The sequence below is a fragment of the Gracilinanus agilis genome, chromosome 5, assembly GCF_016433145.1.
Source record: "Gracilinanus agilis isolate LMUSP501 chromosome 5, AgileGrace, whole genome shotgun sequence".
Lineage (NCBI taxonomy): Eukaryota > Metazoa > Chordata > Mammalia > Didelphimorphia > Didelphidae > Gracilinanus > Gracilinanus agilis.
Window position 1 is genome coordinate 123,029,186 of NC_058134.1, and position 25,429 is coordinate 123,054,614.

General features: G+C 35.7%; 1 protein-coding gene across 1 annotated transcript in view; it reads left to right on the forward strand.

Annotated features, from left to right (window-relative positions):
- The window catches only part of TNPO3 (transportin 3), a 126,220-nt gene that overhangs the window by 59,593 nt on the left and 41,198 nt on the right, over positions 1-25,429 (forward strand). The window contains exons 5-7 of the mRNA XM_044678262.1: positions 12,178-12,321; positions 21,348-21,523; positions 22,547-22,685. Of these exons, the coding sequence (XP_044534197.1) occupies positions 12,178-12,321; positions 21,348-21,523; positions 22,547-22,685 (459 nt within the window). The remainder of the gene's footprint in view (positions 1-12,177; positions 12,322-21,347; positions 21,524-22,546; positions 22,686-25,429) is intronic.

Sequence of the window (25,429 nt, forward strand, 5' to 3'; positions counted from 1 at the left end):
CTCCCTCCACCCATGGCCAATGTACATTTCCACTGGTTTTAACATGTGTCATTGATCAAGACCTATTTCCAAATTGTTGTTAGTTGCATTGGTGTGGTAGTTTCGAGTCCACATCCTCAATCATGTCCACCTCAACCCATGCGTTCAAGCAGTTGTTTTTCTTATATGTTTCCTCTCCTGCAGTCCTTCCTCTGAATGTGGTTAGCGTTCTTTACCATAAATCCCTCAGAGCTGTCCTGTGTCATTGCATTGCTGCTGATACAGAAGTCCATTACATTCGATTTTATCATAGTATATCAGTCTCTGTGTACAATGTTCTTCTGGCTCTGCTCCTTTTGCTCTGCATCAATTCCTGGAGGTCTTTCCAGTTCACATGGAATTCCTCCAGTTTATTATTCCTTTGAGCACAGTAGTATTCCATCATCAACAGATAACACAATTTGTTCAGCCATTCCCCAATTGAAGGACATACCCTCCTTTTCCAGTTTTTTGACACCACAAAAAGCACAGCTATAAATATTTTCATACAAGTCTGTTTATCTATGATCTCTTTGGGGTACAAACCCAACAATGGTATGGCTGGATCAAAGGGCAGGCATTCTTTTATAGCCCTTTGAGCATAGTTCCAAATTGCCAACCAGAATGGTTGGATCAGTTCACAGCTCCACCAGCAATGCATTAATGTCCCAATTTTGCCACATCCCCTCCAGCATTCATTACTCTCCGCTTCTTTCATTTTAGCCAATCTGCTAGGTGTGAGGTGATACCTCAGAGTTGTTTTGATTTGTATTTCTCTGATTATTAGAGATTTTTTTGTTTTTTGTTATAAAGATTTTTTCCCAATTTGTTGTTTCCCTTCTGATTTTGGCTGCATTGTTTTTGTTTGTACAAAAGCTTTTTAGTTTAATATAATCAAAACCATTTAATTTACATTTTGTAATTTTCTCTAACTCTTGCTTGGTTTTAAAATCTTTCCTTTCCCAGAGATCTGACAAGTATACTATTCTGTGTTCACTTAACTTATTTATAGTTTCTCTCTTTATATTCAAGTCATTCACCCATTCTGAATTTATCTTGGTGTGTAGGGTGTGAGATGTTGATCTAAACCTAATTTCTCCCATATTGTTTTCCAAATTTCCCAGCAGTTTTTGTCAAATAGTGGATTCATGTCCCAAAAGTTGGGCTCTTTTGGTTTATCATACACTGTCTTGCTGATGTCATTTACCCCAAGTCTATTCCACTGATCCTCCCTTCTGTCTCTTAGCCAGTAACATGTTGTTTTGATGACTGCTGCTTTATAGTATAGTTTAATATCTGGTACTGCTAGGCCCCCTTCCTTCACATTTTTTTCATTATTTCCCTTGATATTCTTGATATTTTGTTATTCCAAATGAAATTTGTTATAGTTTTTCCTAATTCAGTAAAGAAGTTTTTTGGTAGTTTGATAGGTATGGCGCTAAATAGGTAAATTAATTTGGGTAGAATGGTCATTTTTATTATGTTAGCTTGTCCTACCCATGAGCAATCAATGGTTTTCCAGTTGTTTAGATCTAGTTCTATTTGTTTGGAAAGTGTTTTGTAGTTGTTTTCATATAATTCCTGTGTTTGTTTTGGTAGATAGATTCCTAAGTATTTTATATTGTCTAGGGTGATTTTAAATGGTGTTTCTCTTTCTACCTCTTGCTGCTCTAATGTGTTGGAAATATACAGAAATGCTGATGATTTATGTGCATTTATTTTGTATCCTGCAACTCTGCTAAAGTTGTTGATTATTTTTACAAGCTTCTTAGTTGATTATCTGGGATTTTTTAAGTATACCATCATATCATCTGCAAAGAGTGATAGCTTAGTCTCCTCATTGCCTATTTTGATACCTTCAATTTCTTTTTCTTCTCTAATTGCAACTGCTAGTGTTTTTAGTACTATGTTGAATAATAGAGGTGATAATGGGCATCCTTGTTTTACTCCTGATCTTATTGGGAAGTCTTCTAATTTATCCCCATTGCATATGATGTTTGTTGATGGTTTTAGGTATATACTATTTATTATTTTTAGGAAAGGTCCTTCTATTCCTATACTTTTCAGTGTTTTCAATAGGAATGGATGCTGTATTTTGTCAAAGGCTTTTTCAGCATCTATTGAGGTAATCATGTGATTTTTGTTTGTTAGATTGTTGATATGGTCAATTATGTGGATGGTTTTCCTAATGTTGAACCATCCTTGCATTCCTGGTATAAATATCCCACCTGATCATGGTGGATGATCTTCTTGATTACTTGCTGGAGTCTCTTTGCTAGTATTCTATTTAATATTTTTGCATCTATGTTCATTAGGGAGATTGGTCTGTATTTTTCTTTCTCTGTTTTTGATCTCCCTGGCTTTGGAATCAGTACCATATTTGTGTCATAAAAGGAATTTGGTAGGACTCCTTCTTTGCTTATCATATCAAATAATTTGTATAGTATTGGGATTAGTTGCTCTTTGAATGTCTGATAGAATTCACTTGTGAATCCATCAGGCCCTGGTGATTTTTTCTTAGGGAGTTCTTTGATGGCTTATTCAATTTCTTTTTCTGATATGGAATTATTTAGGTATTCTATTTCTTCTGCTGTTACTAGGCAATTTATATTTTTGTAAATATTCATCCATATCTCCTAGATTGTTATATTTATTGTCATATAAATGGGCAAAATAGTTTTTAATGATTGCCTTAATTTCCCCTTCATTAGAGGTGAGGTCTCCTTTTTCATTTTTGATACTGTCAATTTGGTTTTCTTCTTTCCTTTTTTTTTATTAGCTTGACCAGTACTTTGTCTATTTTATCTGTTTTTTCAAAATACCGGCTTCTAGTCTTATTTATTAATTCAATAGTTCTTTTACTTTTGATTTTATTGATTTCTCCCTTGATTTTTAGTATTTCTAGTTTAGTTTTCATCTGGGGATTTTTAATTTGCTCGCTTTCTAGTTTTTTAAGTTGCATGCCCAATTCACTAATCTCTGCCCTCCCTAATTTGTTAATATATGCCCTCAAGGATATAAATTTCCCCCTGAGTACTGCCTTGGCTGCATCCCACAGAGTTTGGTAGGATGTCTCATCATTGTCATTCTCTTCAGTGAAGTTGTTGATTGTTTCTATGATTTCTTCTTTGACAAATTGGTTTTGGAGAATCATATTATTTAATTTCCAATTAGTTTTTTATTTGCCTGTCCCGGTGCCCTTACTTATTATTATTTTTATTGCATTATGATCTGAGAAGGTTACATTTATTATTTCTGCTCTTTTGCATTTGTTTGCAATGTTTCTATGCTCTATTACTTGGTCAATTTTTGTGAATGTACCATGTGCAGCTGAAAAGAAGGTGTATTCCTTTTTGTCCCTATTTGTTTTTCTCTACATATCAATTAAATCTAATTTTTCTAGGACTTTATTCACCTTTCTTACCTCTTATTTATTTTTTGGTTTGATTTATCTAGATCTGAAAGAGGAATATTTAGATCTCCCACTAGTATGGTTTTGCTATCTATTTCCTTCTTAAGCTCTGCCAGTTTCTCCTTTATGAATTTGGATGCTATGCCACTTGGTGCATATATATTGAGCATTGTTATTTCCTCATTGTCTATATTGTCTTTAGTCAGGATGTAATGACCTTCCCTGTCTTTTTTAATCATATCTATTTTTACTTTGGCTTTGTCAGAAATCATAATAGCCACTCCTGCCTTATTTTTCTCATTTGATGCCCAAAAGGTTTTGCTCAAGCCCTTAACCACCTTTTTTCATTTTTGATGCTGATAATTTGTTTTTTAAAAAAATAAAATTGGGGCAAATATCCATCTTGGCACCCCACCTCCCAAAAGCTCCTGATTTTATTTATCTAATTAAATATATATATATATATATATTTTACTTTCAATTTTGTTGACCTTGCCTTTGGTTTTTAGGATTTCTTTGGATTTCTAATCAGTTGGTTTTCAAATTTTTAAAAGGAATTTACCTGATTTATTGATCTATTCTTCCTGTCTTATTGATGTGTTTCTAGAGCAGTGATGGGCAAACTTTTTAAAGAGCGGGCCAAAGGAAAGGAAATGGTCATCGAGTCTGTCTGTTTCTAAGGCAACTCTTTTAAAGTTTCATTTTATTGCATCCTACTCATTGTATTGGTTAGATTAGGAATAATGTCATAGGGGCAGATAGAACATTTCAAGCTGGGGGCGGGGCCTGCATCTGGCATGTGGGCTGCCCAGCACTGGTCTAGAGATATACATTTTCCCCTAAGTAGTGCTTTGGCTGCATCCTACGATTTTAGTGTGTCATTTTATTATGATCAGTATTTTTAATGAAATTATAGACTGTTTTTATGGTTTGTTCTTTGATTGATCCATTCTTAGGAGAAAGTTAGTTTTTAATCCATGCTTCAAAGGCCTCTTATTAAATGAATTTTGTTGCTTCACCATCAGAAAAAGATGCTTTTAATATTTCTGCTTTCTTGCATTTGTTTTTGAGGCTCAATTTTTTCAAAGATGTCATGAACAGATAAAATATAAGTATATTCTTTCCATTCAATATTTAGAGTTCTTTCATATCTAAATTTTCTTATTTTTTCCTGCCTTAATGTCTTTTGTTTTTATTTTGTGGTTAAATTTATCTAGGTATGTGAGAGAGGAATTATTTAATTATAGTTTCACTATCCATTTCAACCTGACGCTCATTTAATGTTTCCCTTAAGAAATTGGATACTATTGCCATTTGGTACATTTATATTTAATATGGATAAGAATTCATTGTTTGTGGTGCCTTTTATCAAAATGTAGTTTCCCTGTTAACTCTTTCAGTTATGTTTCTTCTTTAGCTTTGTCTAAGGTCACTCACTACTCTTGCCTTTTTACTCCTACTGAAGCATAAGAGATTCTTTTTCAGTCCCTTTTTTTAACTCTGTGTATATCTTTATGTTTCAAGTATGGTTTTTTCTCTTTTTGCAGAATTTATTATAAGCCAAATTTGCCTAATTGATGTTCTTTACACTTTACACTCATATCTTTTTTCTTTAAAGATATTTTATTTTCCTAATTACATGTAGTAACAATTTTTACCATACATTTTCCAAAATTATAAGATCCAAATTGTTTCCGTCCCTCCCTTATTCATTCTGGAAAAAGGAGTCTGGAAAAGACTCCTGGAAATGGTGAACAATTTGAACTGGGTTATACATATATTATCGTGCAAAATATACTTCTATATTGGTCATGAATGTGAAAAATAGTGTGATTTGACCTGCATCTGACTCCAAGTTCTTTCTCTAGAGATGGATAGCATTTTGTGCCCTAAGTCCTTCAGAATTGTCCTGGATCATATTACTGAGAATAACTCAGTCCTTCACAGTTGGTCACTGTTCAGTATTGCTGTTACTATGTGCAGTGTCCTCCCAGTTCTGCTTATTTCTTTCTCCATCAGTTTATGTAGATATTTCCAGCTTTTCCTGAAATCATGCTATTTCTAATTTCGTATAGCACAATAATATTCCATCACCAACATATTCCACAATTTGTTCAGCCATTTCTTAATTAATGGACATCCCCATAATTTCTAATTCTTTGCCACCACAGAAAGAGTTGCTATAAATATTTTTGTACAAGTAGATCTTTTCCCCTTTTTTCTGATCTCTTTGGTATACAGACTCAGTAGTATTATAGGATCAAAGGGTATGCAGTTTCATAGCTCTTTGGGCATAGTTCCAAATTGTACTACAGAATGAGTTTACAACTCTACCAACAATGCATCAGTGTTCCAATTTTGTCACATCCCCTCCCAAATTTATCACTTTCCATTTCTGTCACATTGGTGAGATATTGGTTTATACCAATTTTTGTCATACTGTTTTCCAGTTTTCCCAGCAGTTTTTGTCAAATAGTGAGTTCTTATCCCAAAAGTTGAAGTCTTTTGGTTTATCAAAAATACTTAATTGTGGGGCAGCTAAGTGTATTGAGAGTCAAGCCTAGAGACGGGAGGTTCTATGTTCAAAACTGGCCTCAGACCCTTCCCAGCTGTGTGACCCTGGGCAAGTCACTTGACCCCCATTGCCTACCCTTACCACTCTTCCGCCAAGGAGCCAATACACAGAAGTTAAAGGTTTAAAAAAAAAAATTAAAAATAAAACCAGTTGGTAAGGTCATTTACCCCTGTATATTGTGTATCTAAGTCTATTTCATTGATCCACCTTTCTGTTTGTAAGCCAGTGCCAGACTGTTTTGATAATTACTGCTTTATAGTACAGTTTGAGATCTAGTACTGCTAGACCTCCTTGCTTCACATTTTTTTTCATTCAAGTGTGTATTCTTGTTGGATTTTGTGTGATGATGTTGGATTCTGATTTCTAATCCATTTTGCTATCCTCTTCCATATTCATCTCATTCACACTCACATTTATATTTATTAGCTGTATTTCCCTCCATCCTATCCTTTTAACCTTGACCTTTTAGCCTTTTTCATCCTGTCTGCTCTTTGAGAGCCTATTTTGTTTTTAATCACTGCCTCCCTTAATCTACCTTTCTCTTAACTCTTCCCCAGTAAATAAGATTAGCTTCTCTCTGGAATATGTGTGAATATATTTCTTTTTCCCTTCTTGAACAAGTTTTGATGAGAGTGAGGTTCAGGTATAGTGCATGCTTCTTCCCACCCCCACCCCCCAATCCCTTCTGTTGTGGAAACTCTTCCTTGAATGACTCATTGATTATTCACTGGGCTGGAAAAATGATTCACTGTGACTTTTCTTGGCTTTTCTGTTCTGAATTTAGTCTGGTGCATTTTCTAGGTGGTTGTTGAAGAAGAGGTATACTATTGAGTTTAGCCCAAAATGCTTCTCACTCTGATATCTTGACTCCACTGACCATAATCATGTTTTAAAATAATTGAATGAAATACTATTATTTTGGTTCCAGATTAATGAAAGTAAATATATTATTTTTTCCCTCATCTGTATTTTCATGGAGCTCCTGAAACCTGTCTATTGACTCCAGATTCGCATCCCTTGCTTTTTTGTTGTTCTTAGATGGAATCCTATGGTTTTTCACCTTTTTTCTAAATATCCTTTTATTTTTTTTTAGGTTGATATAGTAGTTCTAAGGATTTAATTGGATGGTGATCATATTAATACAGCTTCACATTTCCATAGTGACCAAAAACTCATCAAAATCTGTCTTGCTGGTTGTTTTTCATAGATTCTTTTATAGCTTTTTTTAATTAGTCCTTGAAGTTTTATTTTTATTTTTTAAAATAGTCATTCCAGGTAATGAAATTTTGTTGAAAGTCACAGTTACTTTAGAAATTTTAAGTGTTGCTGGTTTATTTCATAAAATTCAGTCTTCTTTAAAGCCCTTCCTTTAGACATGAGGTGAAAGTTTGCTGCCATAATAAAATTGAAGTGTCATAATTTATTACATATTCCTTTCCTTTTGTGGCCTGATTGCTAAAAAAGATGTAACTTGTCAGTTTCATAGCTCAGTGTAAGGACTCATGTTCTGGAGGTGTAAAAACTATGTGGATACTCATAAAAATAATATTTAAATGAAGACTCTAAAAGGTGACAAAAATGCATGTTAAAGAATTTTCAGTTGCTTCTCCTTATAGAGTAGAAATAGCTACGCTATTTTCATCTTCTGATAATCTAGCATGGTCCTTTTATTAAAACTTTGCAAATGTATATATATCACTTTACTCAAATTCATTAATAGTGTAGTTAATTCAAAGCAATTTTTAAAAAATTGCTTTGAATTTAAATATTTGTAAGTTGCCAATCTCAAGTTGTTTCAATTCAACTTGGCAAATTTTATTAAACATCTGATATGTTTTAAGCTACTTTGTTACTTTCTGGAGATACAGAAACAAACATGAACCGATACCTACCCAAGAAAGCTTACATTCTTTTAGAAAGATAATCAGATAAATATAAGGTAATTTGAGAGGTGGAAAGATTACTAGGATTATCTGTGAAGTCTTTACAGAAGTTGGCACCTGAACTGAACCTTTTATTGGATCTGTAATAAGCATTTCGTAATGCAAAAACAAAAATAGTTCTTAACCTTAAGGAGCTTACATTCTTCTTCTTATTTTTTTTAATCCCTTACCTTCAGTCTTAGAATCCATACTGGGTATTGGTTCTAAGGCAGAAGAGCAGTAAGGGCTAGGCAGTGGGACTAAGTGACTTGCCCAGGGTCACACAGCTAGGAAGTTTCTGAGGACAGATTTGAACCCAGGACCTCCCTTCTCTGGGTCTGACTCTCAATCCACTGAGCCACCCAGCTGCCCCCTGGAGCTTACATTCTATCAGGGGAAAGAATATAAGTAAAAACAATATTATACAAAGTAAAAGCAAGGTAATTTTGGTTGGTGGAGAAAAGCGATAGCAAGTCAGGGGTTAGACAAAACTTTTTGTAGAAGTTGAGTCTTGAACTGAGCTTTGAAGGAAGATAATGGTTCTGAGAGGCAGTGCATTTCAGGAGGTGATCTGCACATTTACACAGATATGGGAGATGGGGAATATCAGAAGTGGTAAATAGCTGGTAATCCAGTTTGGCTGAAATACAGAATATTTGAAGAGGAGGTAGGTTGGAATCAGATTAAAAGGGAACTTAAATACCATGTTGGAGATTTTGTATTTTATCCTAAACACAATAGAGAATCCCTGAAGGCTTTTGAGCATAGATGTTGTTTGGTCATACTTATGCTATGAGAAGACTAATTTGCTAGGTAGAGGATGGACTGGAGATGGTAGAGACTGGAAGCACGAGACGATTGAGGAGGCTTTTGCAATTTGTCTAGACCAGGGATCAGCAACCTTTTTGGCAGTGAGAGCCATAAACGCCACATTTTTTAAAATGTAATTTCGTGAGAGCCGTACAGTGCGAGTTCCTGTAACAATGCCTGAAAAAAATTGACTTTATGGCTCCTGCAGAAAGAGCCATACATTGCCGACCCCTCGTCTAGACAAATGATAATAAGGACCTGAATGGTGGATGGATATTAAGTGGATAGAAGAGCATAGGTGAGAGATATGGAGATAGAATAAGCCAGATTTGGCAGCTGATAGAATGTAAGTGGTAAGGTAGAGGGAAAGGTTAGGTATAAATGAAGTTCAAAACTTTGAGGATGATAGTGGCTTCAACAGAATTATTAGAGTTTGGAGGTTAGTTTAAGAGGGAATGGTGATGATATATTTGAGTTTAATAGGATGATTGATGTGTCTAACAGCAAGTTGTTGATGTGGTACTGAAACTCATGAGATAGAAGTCTGAATGTATAGATCTGGCACTCCAGCTGGGTAGAAATGATAATTCAACCCCTGGGTACTGATGAAATCACTAAGAGAAGGCTAATCCTATTAAATGGCTGGGAGATAAATTAGAGAACAAAGAGAAAGCTGTCTCACAGAAGCCAAGGGAGAGGAGATAGTATTCAGGAGGAAGAAATATAGTCAACTGTGTCAAAAGCTGCAAGAGAGGTCAAAGATGGGGACTTTAAAAAGGCAATTTGATTAAGTAGCTACAGTTATTAAAGATAGAAGTGTTGGTAGAATGAAGCTTTATGAACCTTGATTTTGATGAAGTAAATTCAGATCTCAAAATTTTAATAAAGTTAGGTCAACTACAACATTATGTATGACCACTGGGCCTGAAAAGAGTTTAGTATCTTTCTGAATTTATCATAATCACCTTTTTTCATAAGCCCTATCCATGGACAGTGAACAGCAGAGTTTCTATGTATACAGATGAAATGTTATAACATTGGAGATCCTAGCTGATGATTCCTGAGAATAGCATGTTTGCCTTTATACACTCTTTTCCTGATATTTCATGTATATAAACTTTTCTGGTTGAATCCTTATATCAGTTAATGATCATTCACTTCCCTTAGAAATTTTACTGAAGTCAGATGTCAGCAAATCAAGAAATCTAGCTATAGAATTTATACAATAGTGGGAGAAAGAAGAAAAATAGAAAGAAATAAGGTGGGTGAAATAGACTTTCAAATAGCTCTCTCTTTTTCTTTTTTCTTTCCCTTCTGCCTTCTATTTCAGGATGAATTCATTGAGAATTTGGATGGAAAGGTTTTGGACTAGGTCCACCTGAATTGGCAGGTGTGAGATGGGGAAATTATATTTACAGCCTTCCAAATTAGTCTTCTTATCTTAACTATCCATTAGGGAATTAAATAGCCTATTGTCAAATACCAGAAGATGCATCTCTGCACCCCAGAGGGTTCAGGCAAATCATCATCATCATAATACTCAGCTCCATAAATCAGGAAGATTTCTTGTACCATGTTATAAGTGTTCATATTCATTGCATAAAAGAATCTTTTTTAGAAATACAATGGTCAAAAATGTAGCTGACTTTTTCAGGTTTTACCTTTTAGAATATCTTAAAGGATATTATATCTGTAAGGTCTTTATTGTTAATTTTTTTAAAACCCTTAACTTCTATGTATTGGCTCCTTGGTGTAAGGGTGGGCAATGGGGGTCAAGTGACTTGTCCAGGGTCACACAACTGGGAAGTGTCTGAGGCTGGATTTGAACTTAGGACCTCCAGTCTAGGCCTGACTCTCAATCCACTGAGCTACCCAGCTGCCTCTTGTTATTAATTTTTTTATGTATATTGGGTGAGAGTTTTATTACTTGCCAGAATTTTTTTAATGCAGGTTTTTTTGGAAAATGTTTTTTAAAATTTCTTTTGGTTTTACATCATGTTAGTTTCAGAATCTGTCTTTTCCCCCTCTTATCTAGTGAGCCATCCCTCATATCAGTGATTTAAAATAAAATTGAAAAAAGCAATTCCACAAAACCATTACATTTAGCCTGAATTATGGGATAATTCTGCTTATAATCCTTTACTTTTGCAGGGAGTCAGATGCTTTTTCTAGAGGCCAAATGTGGTTGTTATAATTACAAAACATTTGGATATTTAGTTTTAGGGACTTTCCTTTTTTTGGTTCTTTTGCATTATGATAGTCATCATCTATATCATATTCATAATTTCTTAGTTTAGTAATGCATTATTAAATCCATGCCCCACAATTCATTTAATTATCCTTACAGATAAGATAAAGGGCATTTACTTTCATTACTACCACAAATACTGCTATGAAAATTTTGATATGTATGGAACTTTTGTTTCTATCCTTGACTTTCTTTGGTGTATGTCTGGCATATACCTATTATATGTTGGGTGAAGGTGATAGGTCTTTTACTCACTCTCTTCATATAATTCAGAATTGTTTTCCAGAGGGATTGGACCATTTATAGCTCTCTCAACAGTGTACTAATGTACCATTCTTTATGTAATCATTTGCTTACAATTTTACTACAGAAAAAATATTTTCAAGCATAACCCTAAAAGAGCGACAATGATTAATAATGAACTAAACGGTCCCCTTCCCCTCTACTTTACATGCTACAATATTTTTAGTGTTGCATTATAAAACTTCATTGTATATAATGTATATTTGGGTGAATTCTTGAGTCCTAAAGCTAAAAATCTAACTTTTCTATGTGGAAAGTTAATAACTTGAAATGTGATGAATATTCATTTTTTAATTTTTACCTAACTGCCCTTCTGCATTTAAGAATATCTCATTACATAAAATCTACAGGTTTAGATAAATATTACCTTAAGTCAGAACTTTACTGTTATTGTGAATGTGCTAACATACAGATGGAGAGGAAATATTAATCTTACTACTATGTAGTAGTTTACATTTGATATAACTTTTCCTTTTTTTTTTTTTTTTTTTTTTTTTTTTTTTTTTTTTTTTAAATTTTTATTTTAAACCCTTAACTTCTGTGTATTGACTTATAGGTGGAAGAGTGGTAAGGGTGGGCAATGGGGGTCAAGTGACTTGCCCAGGGTCACACAGCTGGGAAGTGTCTGAGGCCGGATTTGAACCTAGGACCTCCCGTCTCTAGGCCTGGCTCTCAATCCACTGAGCTACCCAGCTGCCCCCCTGATATAACTTTTAAAGATTTGCTAAGTGCTTTTCTCAAAACTTTGCTTTGTAACAACAAAAGTTATGTATTTTTTTATTGTAAGATAAAGCAGTTGCCATATGCTTATATCACTTGATGTAATTCTTTTTGTGGAATTAAATACAAAGCTTGGCATTATGTGATGTTTTTGCCTTCTTTCTTTCAGATGACTTGTGTAGAAAAAGCAGGAACAGATGAGAAGATGCTTATGAAGGCCTTTCGCTGCTTGGGTAGTTGGTTTAACCTTGGTGTCTTGGACAGTAACTTTATGGCTAATAATAAATTGTTAGCACTTCTTTTTGAAGTTTTGGTGAGTATTGAATTTTTCTATTTGCCAAGGTTTGGTTGTGTAACACTTTGACATTTTCATAATTGACTTATGGAGAAATAACACAGCTTTCAGAAATCTACTTAAAGGGTACTGAGAAAGCAAAAGTGGTACTTCCTTTGATTTCCTAATACCCCAGGGCCAGAGTTATTAATTTCTTCCTTTTCTTTATAACATCTTTGACAATCCAGAGTAGGTTTTAGTTTTCCACTAGGTTTATCAAAGAAAATTGGAACTGCATATGAGTTATTTACTGCCACAGAGCTTTAGACATGTGATGTAGTTATTTATGAAGAATCATCCAATAAGCTTACTGAGATGGTTTAGTTAGACACTGAAATAATGTTTTGTTTATAATGAATGGATTTTTGAAGACTTTGAGGTCAGTGGGATAAGAGAGAGGTAATGTGTTTTAACGTTCATTATCTTTTGGTTTTGAATGAAACCTCTTTCCTTATATTCTTTTTCTGTCTTGGAAACAGGAGTGAACCAGTGATTAGAATGGTACTCTAGCTTTTAGAATTAAAAATAGAATAATCACAAAGGGAATTTGAAAGAGCTTTTGACCCTTTTTTTTTTCCTGTCAAGGTCTTGCCTGTTTAAAGACTTGATGATATCTAAATTCTTTCTAGACATGAAATGTGACATAACTTATTGTGGTGGTCAATAAAAGAAAATATGGATGGGCAACTTGATGATGTTTTGAAGAATGTCTTTTTTAAGATAAAAACAGAAGACACACATCTATAAAATTGTGCTTTGGCTCTTATTTGTGTGCTGCTGTTTATTGGTGTTGAAGGTTTAGAAGGAAAAATGTAATTTAAATCAGGCAATAGACTGCCTTAGGAGAAAGGAATCATTATTTACTGTATAATTATATACAGTCTTGGTGATCATGGGAAAATTTCTGATTTCATTGTTGTTCTGCCTCACTAAAATGGGATCTATGGTCTCTAAATTGTAGGAAATCTCACTGAAATATAAGGTGTAGCAAAAGCCTGAAAATGCTTTAGAATTGAATAATATTTTATATTAAGAGTGAAAACTGGAGGCAGTTGGATAGCTCAGTGGTTGGAGAGCCAGTCTAGAGACGGGAGGTCCTGGGTTCAAATATGGCCTCAAACACTTCCCAGCTGTGTGACCCTGGACAAGTCACTTTATCCCCCATTGCCTACCCCTTGCTGTTCTTTTGCCTTGGAACCAATATACAGTATTGATTCTAAGGTAGAAGGTAAGGGTTTAAAAAAAAAATGAAAATCAAACATAGCCATGTCTGCTTATAGAACAGATCTCTAACAAAGAACACTAACTTAGGGTTCTCAGTTAAAAGCTGAACTGATTGCTTAGAGTAAATCCTCCTCTGCTCTTTCTTCTTCCTGCACTGGCTGAGAATTTCATTCAAATAACAGTAGATTTCACCCTTGCCTTTTGGTAAATTTCAGAATTACAGTTCCAAAACCATACAAGATTCTACAGAGAATGTAACAGTAGAGATGATTTGTTCGACTTTTTCATTATTAATAATAAAATAGGGGCAGCTGGGTAGCTCAGTGGAGTGAGAGTCGGGCCTAGAGACAGGAGGTCCTAGGTTCAAACCCGGCCTCAGACACTTCCCAGCTGTGTGACTCTGGGCAAGTCACTTGACCCCCATTGCCCACCCTTACCAATCTTCCACCTATGAGACAATATACCAAAGTACAAGGGTTAAAAAAAATAATAATAATAAAATAAGGCATAAAATAGAGAGAGCTGTCTCTGCAAGAAGTGTTTGCCATTGTCATATAAAAGGTCTGACATCCAGGATAGTGGAACCAAAGTTGGACTGTAATGTCAGAATCCTCAAAGGGCTTATAGAGGAAAAAGAAAGAGCAGTAAAAGAGAGCAAAGAAGGGAAAAGCAACTGAAGAGAGTCAGGTATACAAAGAGGAGATCCATGCTGGAGGATACACAATTTTGAGGACATTCAGGGACTAATTCACAAGGGAAAGGAATATATCAAAGGTGTGAGGAAACATCTTGGACCCTATTCTAAAAATAAAAAAAGACATCACTGCCAACACAGAGTTGACTAAGAAAATAGCATTATCCACCACCCTGCATGCCTATTCTTTCCCATTTTTATGAGAATGATCTATATACAAATCAAAGGCATCAGAGGTGAGGGTGTTAGTAGAGAACAAGCAGGCTTTCATAAACAGTATTCAACAATGGGCCATGTCTTTATTGTCTCACAATTGACCAATAGATATAGGGAGAATAATGCCCATTTTACTTCTTTGATTTTGACAAAGGGGTCAACTTCATAGAATAAAATGCCAGCTTTTACAAGATGCCTCTTGGATGAGAGACATTTCATTCTTAATGCATTTTCATGCATTAAGGTCACACTGCATGTGAGTTCTGCCTTACCCCAGCCGGGGGAAGGAGGAAGTACTCCCATTGGGCTGCTAGACAGAGGGACAGGTAGTGAGAGAAATGTCCACTGGTGAGGTAAAAGAGGGAGAGGAGCAATCCCCTCCAGCCTGCATGCCATAGGTTCACCAACATGGTCCTGTAGAATCTGCCCAACTGTATTTATACCTGGGCCAGACAATACATATTGAAATAGAGCTGGGCCCAGAGTTGAAAAGGAGGAAAGAGAACTAGATGGAGGAAAGAGTACTAGATTGCTTTTAGGAAATTGCAAGGTACTTTACCTTACACAGGCTTCCCAGCAAAGGCCCCATCTTTTCAGTGCAAACATTATACTGATGTGACCTGAAACAAAAGATTCATGGTGGGCATGAGCATGGTATAGCTTATAAGCAGTAGGGAATGCCAAAGGACAAGAGTAAAAGGTGCCATCTAAGAATTATGTAAGTGAAAGAAAGAAGGACTGAGTGGTCATGTGACTAGAATGAGGGATGACAGGCGAATGGCCCAGAGTGCTTCACTGGTTACCTTGTGTCAGGAGAAATTGAGAAAGCCCTCCAGCATGTTGTACAAACTCCCTGGAGACAATTGTTGGGCGGATCTAGATGACCGCTTATGATCTGCATTGTTAGAGACTTCCCAAATCAATGAAATCACATGACCATTTGAGTCAGGAAAATTTTCCTAATTATTAGAACAATCCCATTGCAGAATGGGCTACTTTGGGTGAAGAGTGACTGTTTTAGGGGTATGTCATCAGGGGGATTATGGGTTAGATTAGAGCCGCTTAAGAGTCCTTTCCACCTCAAAAATTCTGTGAGAATAAAAAAAAAATTGGATATACCTAGAGGGGGCAGAGTATTATGTGAAAATTTCAAGATAGTGAAGAACTTCTTAAGTTTCAAGGCAAATTGGGGAATAAGTTAATGCAAATGGAGACGTTAAACATACTGAAAAGAAATTTTCTAAGTGTTAGGGCAGATTTCTTCATGAAGGAGTGTTGATTATATTATATGTAGAGATTTAAAACTAAAAATTAATTCCCCATTGCTATGATCACATGGCCAACAAGATGAGGACTAGACATTTTTTCTAATCCATGGCAACTCTGAAAATTCCCCAATATAAGAATTATGTGCAAGTGATAAAGTAATTGCAGTGGTCTCCTCAGAATCAAGACACTATAAAGTCTAATGAAGTAACAACCTGATAACGTATCAGCAGAGAAGGCTAATGCACAATCTTCAATGCACTAAACCCCCTTTCCCACTTGCCTTCATACTATGGCAAAGCAGTACAGTGGAACTCACGAGCTGGTGTTTTGAGATCTCCACTCAGCAATTTCCTTCATGCTCCTTCAGTCTTTGCCAGTGTGCCTTTCTTCTACCTTCACTACATCATTTTATGGCAACTAGCTCTAATACTGAGCTCTGCCCACTCTACCCCCGTTGTAGAGGTTTAGGAAAATGGATGTGTAGTCTGCCTGAGGCAACACTGCCAAAGAACTAAACAGAAGGAATTGAGTTTGGTGTGAGACCTTATCAAGACTGACATCCAGTTGAGACCAAGTCTGTCACCCACAGGAGTCATTTAATGGAGAAATGGAGGGCAGGGACAAGTAAATTCCCCAGAGTGTAAGGAGGCTGAGATAGTCTTGGATGATCTGCCATTAAAGCAGTCAGAAACTGAGAGATAGGGGAATTGAGGACTGAAATTACTAAAGAACTACAGAAGAAGACAACATGATTAAGCAGTTAAGCCAACAGGTAAAATGCTAAAGCAAGAAAGGCAGAACATCTGAATTAATCATTAATCAGAACATTAATCTGAACTAAATAAATATCTCTGAGTAGCTATGTAAGAAAAAAGAAAATGAATCAACACCTGATTAAGCAAGGACCCTGTAGATTCCCAGGACAGCAGGGAGATATAGTAGGATGGCCCTGAGTAGTTCATTAGAGAAATAAGAACTGTGAAAGCAGCAGTAATTGTCCGAATAGAAAAACTTGAGCCCATGGTAGCAAGAATTTCCAGAGGTGAAAGAGAACAACTGACTGGAAGAAAAATAAGCAGCAGTAATAGAAAAGAATACATGATTGCTAAGCAAGCAAAGTACTTGAAGACAGAATGTGCAGAGAAAAGTTAAGGATTAGAACACAAGAAATCAAAACCCCCAAATATGGGGAGTAGCTAGATGACTCAGTGGATTGAGATCCAGGCCTAGAAATAGGAGGTCCTAGGTTGAAATCTGGCCTCAGACACTTCCCAGCTGTATGACCCTGGGCAAGGCACTTAATTCCCATTGCCTAGCCCTTACCTCTCTTCTGCCTTAAAACCAATAAAGAGTATTGATTCTAAGACAGAAAGTAAGGCTTAAAAAAAAAAATAACCCTAAACATTACGGTGGAAGAAATAGTATAAGAAAACTGCCCAGAATTTCTGAACAGAAAACAAAGTGCCAATCAGAGATCTCTAGGGGAAAAACAAAATACAGCTTTACAATGCAAACTCTAAGACACATGTTCTGATGAGAAATAATAAATTCTGCAAGTGACTTGACTAAAGATCTTTAAATATAAAGGAATGGAAATTCAAATACTTCAAGACAGTCCTCTTCCCATTGGAAACTGCAGGAGGAAATGGAATAATGGAAGAAAATGTAAACCTAACTTAAAAGTGTGAATGGATCATACGACCAAATAAAATAAGATTGAATAAAAAAACAAAACGCCACAATTTAATGCTTGCAAGAAACACACTTATAAGTGCAAAGACATATACAAAATAAACATGAGAAGCTAGAACAAAATTTGCTATGTATGAGGTAAATCCAGAAATAAAAGCAAGTGTGGTTAGGGTCCTTTCGGAGAAAGCAAAACAAAAATTCAAGGAAAACTACATTACACTGAAGAGAACCAGAAACAATATCAATATTAAATTTATATACTCCAAATGCCTTCACATCTGAACCCTTAAAGGAAAAATTAACCAAATTACAAGAAGACAGTAATGCAATAATCTTCCTTTCTGTTTTGGACAAATCTAACAGAGAGATAAACACAAAGGAAAATGAAGAAATAAGTTGCTGGATGAGAGCTAAAAAAAAAAAAAACCTTTGGATTCTTTTCTGGCAGTGAAGTGCTAAATAATAAATGGTTTGAAGAACAGATTATTCAAACAATAATTATATGAAGAAGTGATTAATGAAACAACTTAACAAAACTTCTGGAATGCATCTAAAGCAGACCTCAGGGGCAAAATTGTTTCTCAATCAACGCATTAACAGAAAACAGAATTGGAAAGGAAAGAATAGGTGAACTGAATACACATTTTTAAAAATTAGAAAGCCAACAAACATAAAAATAAGTACAAAAGAGGAAACATTGAAATAAAAGTAGAAATAAATTGAATTCCATTTTATTTCTCCCAATTATTTCATGCACGAGATACACACATTTAATAGAGGGGTTTATGTGTGCGTTTCTCTAATAGTTCAGTCTCAAAAGATAAAGAATTGAAAATTATTAATAACCTTATCAAAGAATGATAAAAATCCACTGATCTATAACAAGGGAAATGTAAATCAAAATAGGCCTGAGATCTTACCTCACACCCTGTAAATTGGCGAAGATGACAAAAGCTGGGAATAGTCAATGTTGGAGGGGTTGTGGGAAGATAGGCTCACTTAGTGCATTGTTAGTAGAGCTGTGAATCAGTGTAATCATTTTGGAAAGCAGTTTGTAATTCTGAAAATAAAGTGGCTAAAATATCCATGCCCCTTGACAGAGATTTCATGACTAGGCATATACCTAAGAAAGTATAAGAAGAAAGCCCATCCAACTCTCCTTCCCCATCCACATACAACCAACATTTGTGTAATAGCACTTGTAGTAGTAAAGAATAGGGAATAAATAAAGTAGCTATCCATCAATTGGGAGATGGCCAAACAAATTATCTTAAACAAACAAGGAATATTACTGTGCTATAAAGAGTGACATATATTAAAATAATCTGGTACTGGCTAAGAATTTGAATAGTGGATCAGTGCAGTAAATTAGATATGCAATATACAGTGGTAAATAGCCAAAGTAAACTAGTGTTTGATAAAGATCTCAGCTTTTGGGACAAGAAGTCACTATTTAACAAAAATCTCCTAGGAAAACTAGAAAACAGTATGGCAGAAACTAGGTATAGACCAATGTGTTACATCCTATTCAAAGATAAGATCAAAATGGTTATATAATTTAGACATGAAGAGTGATATTGTAAGTAAATTAGGAGAGCATGGAATGCTTTTTACATGTCAGATATGCAGATAAGGGAAGAATTTGTGACCAAACAAAATAGAGAACATTGTAAGAAGTAAAATGAATAAATTTGATATTAAATTAAAAAGGCTTTGTACAAACAAAACCAATGTAGCCAAGATTAGAAGGCAAACAATAAACTGAGGAAAAATTATTACAGCAAATTTCTCTGATAAAGGCCTCATTTTTCAAATATATAGAGAATTGAGTCAAATTTATAAGAATACACCTTATTTCCCAATTGCTAAATAGTGAAAGGATATGAACAGGTAGTTTTTGTTTCATTTCAACAGAAGTCAAAGCTCTCAAAAATCAAAAATGTTCTAAGTCACTATTGATTAGAGAAATGGCAGATTAAAACAACCTGTCAGATTGAATATCACATTAAAGGAAAATGATAAATGTTAGAGGGTATGTGGAAAAATTGGAATACTAATGCATTGTAAGTGGAGCTATAAGTGGAGTGGGAAGGACCTATATGTATAAAAATATAGCAGCTCTTTTTGTGATGGCAAGGAATTGGAAATTATAAGGATGTCTATTAATTGGGGAATGGCTGAACAAATTGTGGCATGTGATTGTGATGGAATATATTATTCCTCTATAAGAAATGATGAGCAGGATGATTTCAGTAAAGACCTACATGAACATGAAAGAGTGAAGTAAGCAAAACCAGGAGAACATTGTACACAATAACAATAATATTATATGATGATCTACTGTGAAAGACTTAGCTATTCTCAGCAATACAATGATCCAGGACAATTCTGAAGGACTTATCACAAAGAATGCTATCCATCTCCAGAGAAAGAACTTTTAGTTTGAATGCGGATCAAAGCATATTATTTTTTCACTTGATTTTATTTGTGTTTTTATTTGGGGGATTTGGTGTTTTTTTTTTAATGAGTATTCTTTCACATTAGTAACCATTATGGAAATATGTTTTGCATGTTCATATGTGTATAATCCAGATCAAATTACTTACTAGCTTAGGAAGGGGAGAAGGAAGGAAAGGAGACAATTTGGATCTTACAATTTTGGAAAATGCATATTGAAGATTGCTATTACATATATTTCAGAAAATTTTTTAAATGACATTTTTAATATACAGAAGCATCAAAAGATTTATATCAACCAATGCAGAATTAAATAAACAGAGCCAATAAAACAACATGAATAATGACCATAATACTATAAATGGAAGGAGCAGCCACCACAAAACAATCTAAAGTGAATGTTGTAAAATTAAAAAGAAGAAACATGACCTCAAAGAAAAAATATGAGAGCACTCCTCCTATACCTCTCCTTTGCAGAGGTGAGAGGTTCTCAGTTGTCTGACTTGTATATATATTTGATATATTTATTGATTTTGCTGGGGTTTTTTTTTTTAAATGTTACCTGGGAGGAGGAGGAGGAAGAGGAGGAGGAAAGATAAGGAGAAAAATTTTGCTGATTTAAAAACAAGAGATTTAAAAATTACAATTCATTATATGGCTTTCCTTTCTACCAATTGATTTAATGGGTAGTAGTGGATAAACTATTGTATTTCTATGTTACAGTTGAATGATGAGCCAAGTGTTACAACATTTTATACCTTCAGTGTAAACATTTGGAGATATTGAGGAATATAGCTGGATGGTGTTGTATTTCATTAAATAGCCAGATGTTTCAGTTCAGCAATTTTGTAAAAGAAAATAACTATGTAACATGTTTGTGTTTCATTTTATTGAATTTCATTCTGAATCCCCTCAACTTTTATTGAATTTTTCATCTCTAGCTAAAGTTTGTAATTTGTAAAGGGAAATGTACAAATTAACTATATTAATTTAAAATCTACATTATTTACTTGGAAGCACCTTCCACCCATATCAGAAAAACAATCCTTTCATTTTTTATTTTATAACTTATCATTAAATTCCATTTCAGAAATAAGTAAAATTTATTTCTGTATATTTCTAAACAAACTAGTATTGAATTTTTTTCTTTTTCTTAAGAGTTTTGGTAATTTTCTTTATAGCAGCAGTGCCATTGTGGTCATAGATATATGTAGAGAAGATAATGAACCATGATTAAGACATTTGGTAGGTTTTTTTTTAACCTTCGTTTGCACAAGTTGTTAGCTCTTTGAGAGTGAAATGAAGAGTATGCAATACACACACACACACACACACACACACACACACACACACACTATACTTTTCAGTAACAATTGTGATGACTTTCTTGTCTTCTAAATAATCATCTAGTAATATTATTTCTCTCTTTCCCTATTCTAATACTATCTCCCAGCAACAGGACAAGACATCATCCAACCTGCATGAAGCAGCATCAGATTGTGTGTGCTCTGCCCTCTATGCCATTGAGAATGTAGAGACCAATTTACCTTTGGCTCTCCAACTCTTTCAAGGGGTCTTAACTTTGGAGGCAGCCTACCATATGGCTGTGGCCCGGGAGGACTTAGACAAGTGAGTTAATTATTTACAAAAGGATAGGTGGAAATTTTGGTTTACTTGCACCTCTAGGTTTTTTTTTTGTTTGTTTGTTTGTTTTTAAACCCTTACCTTCCATTTTGGAGTCAATACTGTGTATTAGCTCCTAGGTGAAAGAGTGGTAAGGGCTAGGCAATGGGGGTTAAGTGACTTGCCAGGGTCACACAGCTGGGAAATGTCTGAGGCCAGATTTGAACCTAGGACCTCCTGTCTCTAGGCCTGGCTTTCAGTCTACTGAGCTACCCAGCTGCCCCCTCTAGATTTTTTTTTTTATTATCCACATTTTACTTAGTCTATGCATCATCTTTTTCAGTTGTGCATATATGGACCACTGAAAACACTTTGATATGCTCCATTGAACTCTATGCCTATTAGGCCTATATCTCCTTATCTGTAAAATAAGAGGATTAGACTAGATGGTGTCCAAGGTTCCCCATCAGCTCTAAAAATATAATTTAGAACCTCCCTAGTTGGGAGGAAGGACTTGAAATTATAAACCCCAGAGAGCAGGGATCCATCAATCCCAATAATTCTCTGGAAGCTATGAATATCGTCTAAAGACAATCCATAGAAGGACTATACATGATGGTGAAATGAGGTCTAACCAAAGAAATGAGGAAAATAAATGCTGAGAATATGATTTGTGAAAAATGTTTAAAATCTTTGTGACTTTGACTGCTGGCCCAAGTTTTTTTTGATATGCTCATGGCCTGTGGGTAAAAGTACCTAGAGATGGCTATTGATGAGAATATGGTTCAACATAATTTGTAGTCAGTAGTTCACCTTCAGTCCAAGAGGCCTCTTATTTTTATTTCCTTTACATTGTTGAAGCCTGTTTCTCTTTGATGGTAAAATATTTTTGTCCAACATCAGTATAGGAAAATCTATAACCTGGAAGTTTTTGAGGAGAAGTTGTATATTCAGTATTTCTGTGAATTGCATGTATAAGAATCCATCCCTAGCTTTCTGACTTAGTGCTCATATCTTTTCCTCCTACAGGGTTCTGAATTATTGCAGAGTTTTCACTGAACTGTGTGAAACATTTCTTGAAAAAATTGTTTGTACTCCAGGCCAGGGGCTAGGTGATCTGCGAACACTGGAATTGCTCCTTATCTGTGCTGGCCATCCCCAGTATGAGGTAGGAAAAAATGTCAGACCTATTGTTATATTGAATCTCTGGGAGCTAGGAGTTCACTCGGTGATTGACAGGTGGATCAGTTGGATGTCGGAATGTTCCCAGAGAGGCATTCGGACACAGGAGAGGGTGGTTGGGAGCCCTGGGAGAGGTTCTGGGGTTCTTTACCTGTCCCTGAGACTGGAGAGGAGTGGATCCTGTCCTCTGGGGAATTGAGTTGCAAACTCAACCCTGCAAGCTTCTCCTGTGGTTCCTGTACCTTCAACAACCTGTATCAGACCACCATCTCTGATTCTACTGCCCCTAGATATTAGGAAGTAAATCATCTTAGTCATCTAGGTTTCCCAGGGCCAGGGAGGGATCTGGGAAGTGGGCAGGAGAAGAAAAAGAGGGTGTAAAGGGTGGATATCTCAAACTGATTAGGCTTAACATCTACTGAAGAAGAAGCTGAAAGATTATAGAGCAGTTTGCCTGCTCTGGTGTGGCCCTGGCCAGGCTGTACCAGAGAGAAGCTATCATCTTGATTCCTTCATTTGCCTGCAGTTTAGAGATTCATTACTATCAGTTTAACTTAGGTTCTCCCAATACCTCTATCCCATACCATTATCCTTCTTTGCCAAATACAACCAAAGTTTTAAAAGTACCTTCCTGAAGTGATTATTCAAGCTTCTTTCGGAAGGGAGTCACACAGTCAGATTATGTTACCAGGCTGAAGAGCTCAATAAATAATATCAATTAACCCCAGGTGGGTCCTGAAGGGAAATCATTCATTGACCTAAAGGATCCTGCCTGGGCAACTGTTATAGAAGAGAGAGGTATCATCCTATCCTCTCCCTATCCTCCATCTACCTACATCTACATCTAGTAGGGTGAGGGGGGTTCTCTGTAATTATAACATTATCAATTTTTTAATAGCTGGAAAGTTATTCTTTTCAAACCTTATAGCCCTTTTATCTGTCTTGTATTAAAGTTGTGCTCAATTACATTTATATGTTTAAAAGAAGTTCCTTTGGTACTTCTTCTGTGGTTATTCATTCTGCTTTTTCCAAATGAAAACTGAAACAGTTCTCTAATATACCTAAGGGTATTAGTGACGTCTCCTATAGTTGGGTTTCAATTTCTGATTTTGCAACCCACCTCTTGACTAGAACTGTCCTCTTTCTTTAAGCTTAGAAACAACCTCTTTAAGCACTAAATTTCTGTACAGATAATTCCAGAATTGCTATATCCAATCCTCATCTCTCTTCTGACTTCCAATCTTGTCTTAGTCTAGTTGCCTAGATGTCTACTAGATATCCCTCCTGGATAAACTGTAGACTTCACAAACTCAGTCTGTTTGAAAGAGACCTTGTTGTGTTTTCCCTCTCTCCTGCAGGCTTTCATATTTCTGTTGAAGACATTACTATCCTTCCATTTACCCAGGTGTCAATCCTAGAGTCATCTTTGATGTATCCCTCTTCCTTATCCTTTGAATACAATCAATTGTCAAAACTTGTGTTCACCTACATATATGATGGTGAACCTTTTTCAGACCATGTGCCATCCCCCCCCCCCTTTTTTTTAAACCCCAGACAGGGGAAGGAGATAGGGAGGGGAGTGGGCCAAATGGTCCATTTAGGGGAGGTTGTAAGCGCAGAGGGGCAGGGAGGCACAATGGAGAGGGGGAAGGGAGCAGCTCCACCAGAGTCCCTCTGCCTTTCTAGTAACTAACTGTTAGGGATGGCACAGGCCCACAGAGAGGTCTCTGCATGACATCTTTGGCATGCATGCCATAGGTTCACCATCATAGAGCTATAATCTTCTCAACAGTCACACAACTGCTATCCTATTACTTTTCTTTAATTAATTAATTAGTTTGTTAATTTAAAGTTCCCAGGTATCTCCTTCCCTTCCTCCCCTCCCCACACTAGAGAAGGCATCATTTGACAAAAAGATATCTGTATATATAAAACTATGTCTTACTTGTTTCTGTTTATCAGTTCTTTCTCTGGGGGTGGACATACCACAAGCCATTCTTCAAACAATATTTCTGTTGCTGTGTATAATGTTTTTTTACTTCTGCACATTTGACTCTGTATGTTTTCATGTGGATCTTTCCATGTTTTTAAAAAAATTAACCCACTTGTCATTTCTTAGAGTACAATAGTATTCCATCACAATAATTAACCACTACTTGTTTAGCCATTCCCCAGTTGATGGGCATCCCTTCAAGTTCTATGCTACCCCAAGGAATGCTGCTATGAACAGAACATATAGATGACCGATTTATGGAAGATGATTTGGAAAGACATGACAGTGAAGCAGGGTAAAATTATTAGGAGGTTATTACAACTGTTCAAACAAGTGATGTGATGGTGGTTCAAATAGGATAGTGACAGGAGAGAAGAGTATGGCTAGAAGAAAGATGTAGAGGTAGAATCAAGATTTAGCAATTGATTGGATTCAGATTCAGAGCAAGAAGGAAAAATCAAGGGTGACTTCTAAGGTTGACACCTGGGTGAATGGAAGGATCATGCTGTCTTCAGTAGAAATATAGAGGTTTAGGAGAGATGGGAAAACATAACAAGGTCTCTTTCAGACATTTGAGTTTGAGAAGTCTACAGTATATCCAGGTAGGGATGCCTACCAAATAAACACCTAGGAAGATAGACTAAAGCAGGAGTGGGGTGAGTCACCCTTTATAAACTCCTCAAGCTTGCCATTTCAGACCTTTGAAGTTTGGTTTCTTCTTACCTTTGCTTATTTAT